General features: G+C 41.7%; 1 protein-coding gene across 1 annotated transcript in view; it reads right to left on the bottom strand.

The window, feature by feature from the left end:
* Positions 1-6,438: 6,438 nt before the first annotated feature.
* Positions 6,439-11,067, bottom strand: part of LOC138174642 (dnaJ homolog subfamily C member 12-like) — a 6,572-nt gene continuing 1,943 nt past the window's right edge. Inside the window, exon 3 of the mRNA XM_069105001.1 lies at positions 6,439-7,228. Coding sequence (XP_068961102.1) covers positions 7,134-7,228 — 95 coding nt within the window. The 3' untranslated portion in view covers positions 6,439-7,133. The remainder of the gene's footprint in view (positions 7,229-11,067) is intronic.

Below are 11,067 nucleotides of genomic sequence, written 5' to 3'. Positions count from 1 at the left end.
ATTCACTTTTATACATGCTGGATCCTGTCATCAGATTGAAAGCCTCTAGCATTTTCTCTGTTTCCTATGTCTGGAATGCTTTCCCTCCTCATCTCTGCTTCCTGTCTTTGTTGGCTTTTTTTCAGATCCCGACTAATATCCCGTTTCTCCAAGGAAGCTGTTCCCAACCTGTCTTAACCCTTGTGTGTTATCTCTGTGATTATCTCCCCTTTATCCTGTGTAGGTTATTTGTTGGTATGTTTTATCTCCCATTAGACTATGAGCTCTTCCAGAGCAAGAACTATCTTTTGCCTCTTTTTGTATCCCTAGGGCTTGGCACAATGCCTGGAATGTAGAATGTGCTTAAAAAATCTTTGTTGACTCAGAATGCAGAATGAAGCATTCTATTTTCTTTTGTGTTTTCTGTTGTTCTCTTCTCATGGTTTTTCCCATTCATTAGAATTCTTCTATGCAAGGTGACTAATGTGAAAATGTGTATAATAGGAATGTATGTGTAGAGGCCATATCAGATTGCAAGCCACCTTGGGGAGGGAAGGGAAGAAAATTTAAAACTTATGGAAGTGAAAGTTGAAAACTAAAAATAAATAATTTAATTTTGAAAATGTTTATTGACTAAAGAGAGGGTTTCTCTTTTTGCTCTGTAGCCTCAGCTCCAAAATGGTGTCTGACACTTTTGTGTTGGACTTGATATAGAGAAGACAGCTCCTTACAATCAACTTTCTTTATCAATGCAAACTGGCACCCTTTCTGTAACCTAGTCTTCAAGTTGCCAGGCACATCATGGGCGCTCAACAAATCTTTGTTAAATTTGTCATTGCATGATTAAATCAAGTGGCTCAAGTGAAAGGAAAAACCTGACACTAAGGTGGCACTAATCAGTTTCAGAAACTCAGTGAAACCATAAGTATGGGTCAAGGCCACAAAAAGTTGGGGAATGTCAGGAGGAAATGTGTTTGACTGGAAGGAGGTAGCGAGGTGGTACAGTACATAGAGCTTTGGACTTGGCATCAAGACCTTAGACATTTACTACTTGTGTGACCCTGGACAAATAATTTAACCTCTGTTTTCCTCAGTTTTCTCATCTATAAAATAGGGTTAATAACTGTATTTACCTCGCAGGAGTAACTCTAGAAGTAAACAATGTTTGTGAAGTACTATATGAAGCTAGTTCTTATAAAAGGACTCACAGCTCTATGAGTCTTGTCTGATCATATCAAAGGTCTCTTTTCTGATTTTTCAAACTTTAGAGTTGATTCTAAATATTCAAAGTAAGATAAAAAAAAAACCGAATTGTTACAAAACATCGGTGCAACTGATGACTCCTTTTTGACTGCATATAACTGATGAAAAAGCTTGTCTGTTACCTGCCTTTTGACAAAGTGGGAACAGACTCAATGGGCAGAATATACCCTACATTTTTTAATATGAAGAGAAAAACACCACAACTATCTTTGCATTTAATGCATGGAAAACTCAGACTGATTCCTTCTCCTTCCTTTCACACAATAATATTATTTTCAATTGTACTACTTTATTTAAAGGGTACTGCAGCTTTTCTCCTTAAAAAAAAATTAGAACATAAAGTAGATTGAAAAGTGAAGGAAAAACCATTTAAATTGGATTAGAATCAGGGGTGGGGAATCTGAGGCCTTGAGGTTTTATGTGGCCTTTTAGATCTTTGGGTGCAGCTCTATGGCTGAATCCAAATTTCATGGAACAAATGCCCTTAATAAAAGTATTTGTTCTCTAAAACTTGGACTCAGTCAAAACGCCTCACTCAAAGACGTAGAAGGCCACATGTGGCCTTGAGGGTGCAGATTCCCCACCCCTGGACAAGATGGTCCCTTACCACTTCCAAATTCTGTGAAGTGGGCCCAAGGCTGAGGTATTCAGGATGCGAACAGTTTATGCAAAGGCAGGGATATGATAAGATGGAGGGGGGCAGGTGATGGGAGGGGCAGGTGAGGAAAGGGGGTAGGTGATGGGGGGGGGGCTGGGGGGGGGGGGGGGCAGGTGGGGGGAGGGGGGCAGGTGATGGGAGGGGCTCAGCGTCTTTTAGGCTACACTTAAGCCAGCAGAGACCTCAGTTTGAATACTAGTTCTGAATGATGCTCATTGTGTGACCCTGAGAAAGTCTCTTCTCTCTGAGTTTCAGTCGGATTTTGACCCTTCAGTGCAGCCCTGATGTCATTAATGTAGCTACTCTCCCCACTAGTACGGTTCATATTCCATCCATCCATGCTCTCCTGAAGAAGGTCCCTCCCAAATGTCAATCAGCGCCTTGGAGCAAAGTCTGATTTACCCCTTCCTTGATGTAACTCTCAGGCCAGAAAGGGTTTGTACGCAGTCTACAGATACAAGAAGCAAGTCATGGTTGTATTCTCATGTAAGGTGTGTTAAAGAATGCACAGCACCAGAAAAGACTCACAGAAACAGCACCATCACCCCACAGCCTGGATTCCTAGAACCAAGCTGGTCTAGAGACTGGGCTAACCCAGTGTGGGCCATGTTCAGGACCATGCCATCAAGCTGAGTGACCTACCCTTCTCTGAGGATAAGGAATAATCATGAAACTTTTGAGTATAGACTCATTCTCAGAACTAGGTTCTTTTGTTTCTAAGCTACTGAATAAATGACTAGTTCTGGAAGGCCTTCTATTTCAGCTCCTAGGTGGAAAGTCCTCATTGTCCAGCCCTAGCTCAGTCCTAGTGACAATTACTTTCCGTCTAAATTGGTGTGTCTCAATTAGATGGTAAAACATTGTAAGGAAGATGAGATTTAAAATTATAGGCTGGGGGGGGGGGGGGGGGGGTGTGCAGCCAAGATGGGAGTATAGAAACAGGAAAACTCCCTGTGCTCCCCCCCCATAATCACCTCAAATACCTATAAAAATGACTCTAAACAAACTTTAGGGCTACAGAACCCACAAAGTGACAGAAAGAAACAAATCTCTCACTGAAGACAGCATGGCAGGCAGACAGGAAGTGTCAATTGCAGTGTCCTCGGAGCAGAACCTGCTCGAACTGTGGTTTAAGCCTCAGGACGGCCCAACCAGCTGTCATCTGAAGGCACATGGGGAGAGTAGATGACCAACAGCTATGGTGATTTCCAGAATTATCAACCCATAAGTGCCAAAGAAAAAGTGAGAGGTCAGTGTAGACTTTGGGAACAGGGAGTCCAGGAGTGTAGTCCATTCTCTGCCCCCATGGGGAGAAGTGGCTGAGGTGTGGTGGCCACAGCCGCATGGCTGCCTCAGAGCTCCTGGCCTGCACATTGTACCAGGAGCAAGCAACCATTCTGAGGGTAATCACTCTTGCTTTAGTCTGTTTGGATCTGGATTGCTCTCTAGGATGGAGGTCCTGGGGTGGGTGACCAGTTTGCCAGAGCCAGTGGAGGCTTCAGAGAGGGCAGCCAACTAATAGCTCCAGCAGCTGTGAAAACTCCAGCAATTTGGGACAAAGCTCTCCTCTCTGGAAGCGGAGTTCTACAGTGGCAAAAAGCTCAAAAGTCAAGTAATTGAGTGGCAATATGAGGAAGCAAAGCAAGCACAGAAATCCGACTTTACACTCCTATTTTGGGAACAAAAAAGGATCAAAGCACGTAACAGGAGGAAGACAATGAAATCAGAACTACTGAACCAAAAGTTTCCAAGAAAAATATGAGCTGGTTACAGGCCATAGACGAGCTTAAGAAGGTTTGAAAACCAAATAAGAGAAATGGAGAAAAAATTGGGAAGAGAAATGAGAATGAAGCAAGAAAATTATGAAATGAGAGTCAACAACCTAACTGAAGAAAAAAACACTTTAAAAAATAGACTAACTTAAATGGCAAAAGAGGCTCAACAAAGCAATGAGGAGAAGAGTTCCTTAAAAAGCCAAATTTGCTAGCTCACTGAAGAGAATCATTCCTTCAGAATTAGATTGGAGCAAATGGAAGCTATTGACTTAATGAGAAATCAAGATACTATTAAACAGATTCAAACAAATGAAAGAATAGAAGGTAATGTGAAATATCTCATTGGAAAAGCCACTGACCTAGAAAATGGATCCAGGAGAGATAATTTAAAAATTATTGGACTGCCTGAAAACCATGATCAAAACAAGAAACTAGAAATCATCCTTCAAGAAGTTCTCAAGGAAAATTGCCCTGATGTTTTAGAACCAGAGGACAAAAAAGAGTTGCAAGAATCCACCAATCACCTCCTGAAAAAGATCCCAAAAAGAAAACTCCTAGGAATATTATAGCCAGTTCCAGAGTTCCCAGATCAAGAAGAAAATATTACAAGCAGCCAGGAAGAAACAATTTTAATACTGTGGAAACGCAATCAGGATAACACAGGATCTGGCAGTTTCTACATTGAAGGATTGAAGGGCTTAGAATATGATATTCTGGAGGTCAAAGGAGCCAGGATTAAAACCAAGAATCACCTACCCAGCAAAACTGAGTATCAAGTTTCAGGGGAAAATATGGTCATTCAATGAAATAGAGGGCTTTCAAGAATTCTTGATGAAAAAATCAGAGTTGAATAGAAAATTTGGCATTCAGATACAAGAAGCAAGAGAAGTATGAGAAGATAAACAGGGAAAAGAAATCATAAGGAACTTATCAAAGTTGAACTATTTACATTTCTACATGGAAAAATGATAACTGTAACTTATGAAACTTTTCTGAATATGAGAATAGTTGAAGGGAATATAAATGTGTATATATGTGTATACATACTATATATGTCTATATAGGAGGGCATAGGGGCATATGAATACATATGTGAGTGTGTGTATATATGTGTACACGTATTCATAGACAGAAGGTACAGGACCAATTGATTAGGAAGGGATGATACTTAAAAGGTGAAATTGAGAGGTGAGAGAGGAATATAATGAGAGGAGATGGGGAGAGACAGAATGGGGTAAATTATCTCTTAGAAGAGGCAAGGGAAAATTGTTACAATGGAGGGGAAGAAGAGGAAGGCAAAAGGAAATGTGTCGACCTTACTCTCATTGAATTTGGCTTAGGGAGGGAATGATACACACATATAAATAGTGTATCTAACCCTACAGGAGAGTAGGGGAAAGGGGATGAGAGGGGGGATGATGGAAGGGAGGGAAGCTGGGGGGAGGAAAGTTAGAAGCACACACTTTTGAAAAGGGACAGGGTCAAAGTGGAGAATAGAACAAGTTGGGGGTGGGATAGGATGGAGGGAAATATAGTCAGTCTTTCACAATATATCCACAATGGAAATGTTTTGCGTTAGCTACATGTGTACAACCTATATTGAATTGCCTATCTTCCCAGTAAGGGTGGGTGACAAGGGAGGGATGGAAAGAATCTGCAATTCAAAGTTTTAAAATAAAATGTTTATATATATATATATATATATATGTGTGTGTGTGTGTGTGTGTGTATATATATATATATATATATATATATATAATTATTATTACATGCAACTGGGAAATAAGATATACAGGCATAGGGGCATAGAGATCCAACTTGCCCTACTGGAAAGTTGGAGGGAGGAAGGGGGAATATATAGGAGAGAGAAGATTGGGGGAGGGAGTATAGAGTGGGATCGCTGTTTTGGGGTGGTGGGTAGGGGAAAAAAGGGGAGAAAATTTGAAACTCGAAATCTCGTGGAAATGAATGATGCAAACCAAAAATAAATATAAAATTTAGTTTAAAAAAGAAGTATTGGAGATCTTGGGATTGAATCAGAGTTTTACATAATGCAATCTTCTCCAGGTTGGCCTTGTGCCCTAGGCATCTTTGTGAGAGGCAGGAACCTAGGATGCATGGTATATGCCAGTCCTGTGTCATAGGGGAAAAGGCAGGAGCTCAGAACAACCTGCTATACCAGCAGTTATAAAGCCTGGACTTGTGCCCTCTGGAATCAGACAGCATACCAATCTCCTATTCCTTCACATTCTAAAACTGCACATGATTGATTGCACATGTATAACCTATATCTGATGGCTTACCATCTCCAGGAGGCCGGAGGAAAGGAAGGATAGAATTTGGAACTCAAAATAAAAATTTTTTAAGTTTTAAATTGGTTTTAACATGTAATTGGGGGCGTGGGGGTGGGGAATAAAATATATATTTTTTAAAATTTTTAATTGCATTTTCCTTGCTATTGCCTTTCATAATCCATCAGTGGAGACAGTAGCAGACTGACAAAAATGACAGTTCCAAATATCTTAAGGATAAAATGGAAATAGGCTCTGTGGAGTTCATTTTAAAAGGTCCCACCATATTAGAAACTTATTGGTAGCTATTGAAAGTGACTGATATGCTATCAAATAATCCACATTGCAATTTAAGTCAGGAATAGGGGCATGTTTCTTGTGTAATCAACCCTAAATTCATCATATAGCCTATAAAATGCCAATGAAATATATGAGATTATGAATGAATTTTTAAGATTTAATACCCAACAAAGACAATTCAACAAACATTTATTAATCCTTGTCGTATACAAGACAACATGCTAAGCACCAAAGATACAATGACAATAACAAAGTATATCTATAAATAAAATTCACTGGAGAACAAATATAAACCACTAAAATTTTCTTTCTTGTGGGAGTGTGGGGGAAGGCAGACCTGTGATCTCATCAGTGTAGGGACCTTCCAACATGAAAAATCTCTCTATAATAGACATCAGCAATTTCTCCACAATTTACAATCCTAGAGAATCATGTGGGATTCTGAGAGGGGATATGATTCACCCAGGGTGACACAGCCCATATGGGGCAGAGGCAAGATTTCCAAGGCTGGCCCTCTATCCACAAGGCCATGCTGTCTCTTAATACAGATCTCTCTCAATATATATAAATCCTGCAGGGAGGTGGGTGTCCCACTTTTCCCAATTTTTCTCTCGGCACAGACATCATGGCGATGGCTTCATGGGTTGAACAGTGATCCTCAGGATAAGAGCTAATGCTTTTCTTTACACACACACACACACACACACACACCCATGCACACAAATGCACACGCACAAGCACACACACACATGCACACATACCAAAGACTTCTTTGTAAGGACATGGACCAAAGGACTAAATGGGTCAAACCCAGGAGATGCCAGCCACCTGTCGTCTTTCAGCTTCTCTCTTCATTGCACCCGAGATTTATATTTCATAGTTTCTGAATTTCCGCAGCAACCATGAGGGGGTGTCTCCTGACCAGCGAAAACATAGGTGCCAGCAGTTCCCATCTGGAAAGCCTTTAAAAGAGAGGAATCCACTTTTAGAAATCAACAATAGAAAGGCCACACTTTCAAGAACAGAGTCAAAAAGCTTCTCAGTTGGTTGGGACCTTGGGGGTCATCTGGTCTGACCTGGGCCTAAACAAGAATCCCCACTACATCATACCAAAAGCCTAATACCCTCCAGTGAGGGGGACCACCCCCCTGGAGAGGCAGCCTGTTGGGGATAATATTCATTTTGTATTAATTACTTAATTTTTCCTGACATCTAACCTAAACCTGCTTCTCTGAAGCTTCTGCTCATTTTTCCTATTCCATAAGATCTCAGGTCTCCATCTGGAAGGGACCTCAGAGTCCAATCCAAACTTCTCAGTTGACAGATGAGGAAACTTACCCAAGGTCACAGAGGCAGTAAACATTGGGGGAAGGATTTGAACCCAGGACCTCTGCTTCCAGAGCATCATCTTGCCTGCTCATGGTCTTTGAGGCCAAGAAGCAGTCCAACCTGTCTTCCACATGACAGCGCTATGTCATCTCATTCCCAGTTCATCCCACTGAGCCTCATCGAACATGACCGTGAGCCCTTCCCCATCCAAACTTATCCAAGCACATCAGTGTTGTCCCTAAAACGTGGGAGAATATAACACCACATCAATGTGACAACTGAAACGTCAGACAGGTATAGGTCTTCAGGAGGAATTACTGTCTTGGGAAATGGCTATTCATCCAAACAGTCTCTTAGGCTCACAACTAGGAACCAGGGTTTAGTTGATGGGAGGACCCCAAATACTAGGATCTGTCTAGAGCTTTTGATATTGGGAAATATGACTTAACTCCAGCAGTAAAATGATGGAGTTTTGCTCTGGAGATTACTGGTCGGGAGGTCTGTATTCAAACCCTATCTCTGACACTTTTTAGCTGCATGCCCCTGGAAAAGTCATTTGTCCCCACTGAACTCCACTTTTCTCATCTGTGAAATGACGATGCGAAACCACCTTGTACCACCTACCTTATGGTGTTATGAATAGACCTTAGAGTGTTCTAGAAATGGGATGATCAGAACTCCAGCTAGGATGAAATGTGCCCCCAGTAGAGGGGGTTGGGTAGATGGGGGAGAGGTGGACAGAGACCTCAAGATGCTGACAAGTCACTGTTGGGAAGGTAACACCCCCACCTTCAAGAACAGGGAATGACAAGGAAGGAACTCAAAATTGTTACTATTGCAAGATTGTGAAGGCCATAGACTCCAAGCCCATCATTTTACAAATGAGATAACCAAGGCACAGAACAGTTAAATGATTTGTCCAGGGTCACAGAGCTAGGAAATGTCTGAGGCTGGATTTGAACCCCGACGCTCTTGACTTCACTTCTAGTACTCCACACACTGCACCACCACATTAGAGGTATAACATGGTATAATGACTAACATGCTGGAATAAATCAGGAAAACCTCACTTCAAATGCTGCTTTAGACACTTCCTGTCTGTACGACAAATAAGCAAATTATTTAGGCATGCTGAGCCTCAGTTTCCTCATCTGTAAAATGAAGCAGCTGGACTAAGCAATGTCTGTGGACACTTTAAGCACTAAATCTATGAACCTATGATCCAGTAGCTTACTATGTTAATTATTTTGCTAACATAGTGGGAAGCTCAATCATTTATCCACTGCAGAAACAGGACTATGGGGGTGGGGGTAGGGGGCAGAGTAAAGATGGTGGAGTAGAAGCAGGTCCTCCCCGCTGCTCTGGCTTCCACCTTCCCCAATCCATGTAAAAAGGGGACTCTAAACAAACTTTGGAGCTGCAAAACCCACAAAATGACACAGAGAAGCTAACCTCCCACTGAGGACAGCACAGCAGGCTGGCAGGAATTGGCCAGCACCACTGGGGCTTTAGCCCCAATGAGGGCCTGACCAGATCAGCAGCAGCTGTGGCCATTTCCAGATTTATCAACACATAGATGAGGACAAAGTGAGAGGTCAGTGCAGTCTGGATTTTGGGACCCAGTAAGTGGGAGTGTGTGGCTTTTGCACCCGGGGCAAGAAGCCTCTGAGACTCTGGCACAGCCAGTCAGTGCCACATGGAAGCTTCAGCTCCTGGCCTGCAGAGTGTAGGGGGACCAAGTGACCCATCTGAGGGGTATTCGCTCTTGCTTTAACATGCTTGGATCTGGATTGCAGTCTAGGGTGGCGGTCCTGGGGTGTGTGACCAGCTTGCCAGAGTGTGTGAAGGACTCAGAAAGGGCACCCAACTAATACTTCTGGCAGCTGAGAAAACCCCAGCATTTGGGACCGAAGCTCCCCTGTCTAGTGGCAGAGCCCTACTGTGGCAGAAAGCCCAGGCGTCAAGTGACTGAGGGGAGACATGACCAGGCAAAGGAAACAAAGCAGACAGAAGATTCCAACATTAGACTACTATTTTGGGGACAAAAAGGAGCAAAGCATAGAACAGGAGGAAGACAGTGAAGTCAGAACTCCTGCACCAAAAGCTTCAAAGGAAAATATGAGCTGGTTACAGGCCATAGAGGACCTTAAGAAGCAGAGAAGAGAAGTGGAGGAAAAATTAGGAAGAGAAATGAGAACGATGCAAGAAAATTATGAAATGAGAGTCAACAGCCTGACTGAGGAAAATCACGCCTTAAAAAATAGACTAACTCAAATGGCAAAAGAGGAAAAAGCCAAATTTGCCAGAGGGAAAAAGAATGTCAAAACCTCACTGAGGAGAATCATTGCTTCAGAATTAGATTGGAGAAAATAGAAGCTAATGACTTTATAAGAAATCAAGATGCTGCTAATCTGATCCAAACAAATGAAAGAATAGAAGGTAATGTGAAATATCTCACTGGAAAAAACACTGACCTGGAAAACAGATCCAGGAGAGATAACTAAAAAACTATTGGACTGCCTGAAAGCCATGATCAAAGCAAGAACCTAGAAATCATCCTCCAGGAAGTTCTCAAAGAAAACTGCCCTGATGTTTTAGAACCAGAGGGCAAAATAGAGGTTGAAAGAATCCATGGATCACCTCCTGAAAAAGATGCCAAAAAGAAAACTCCTAGGAATATGATAGCCAGGTTCTGGAATTCCCAAATCAAGGAGAGAATATTATAAGCAGCCAGGAAGAAACAATTTGTATATTGTGGAAACACAATCAAGATAACCCAGGATCTGGCAGCTTCTACACTAAGGGATGGAAAAGCCTGGAATATGATATTCCGGAGGTCAAAGGAGCTGGGATTAAAACCAAGAATCACCTACCCAGCAAAACTGAGTATCATGTTTCAGGAGAAAATATGGTCATTCAGTGGAATAGAGGACTTTCAAGCATTCTTGCTGAAAAAAACAGTTGAATAGAAAATTTGACATTCAGATACAAGAAGCAAGAGAAGCATGAGAAGGTAAATAGGGAAAAGAAATCATAAGAAACTTATCAAAGTTGAACTAATAACATTCCTACATGGCAAAACAATAATTGTAACTTATGAAACTTTTCTCAGTAGCTGAAGGGAATAGAAATATACATATATATATGAGGGTATATGGGCATATGAATACAGATGTGAATGTGTGTATATATGTTTACAGGTATACATAGATAGAGGGCACAGGACCAATTTAACAAGAAGGGATGATACTTAAAAGGTGAAATTAATAGGTGAGAGAGGAATATAATGAGAGGAGATGGGGAGAGACAGAATGGGGTAAACTATCTCATATAGAAGAGGCAAGGGAAAATGGTTACAATGGAGGGGAAGAATAGCAAGGCAAAAGGGAAGGGGTCTACCTTGTTCCCATTGAATTTGGCTTGAGGAGGGAATGAAATACATACTAAATCACCCTCAGGAGAGTGGGGGGGG

Source organism: Petaurus breviceps, unplaced genomic scaffold (assembly GCF_028583685.1).
Source record: "Petaurus breviceps papuanus isolate PSGF00001 unplaced genomic scaffold, PetGlider_PUasm1.0 691, whole genome shotgun sequence".
NCBI classification, from domain to species: Eukaryota; Metazoa; Chordata; class Mammalia; order Diprotodontia; family Petauridae; genus Petaurus; species Petaurus breviceps.
The sequence above is the reverse complement of the archived record's forward strand: the minus strand, read 5'-3'. Positions and strand labels throughout refer to the sequence as shown.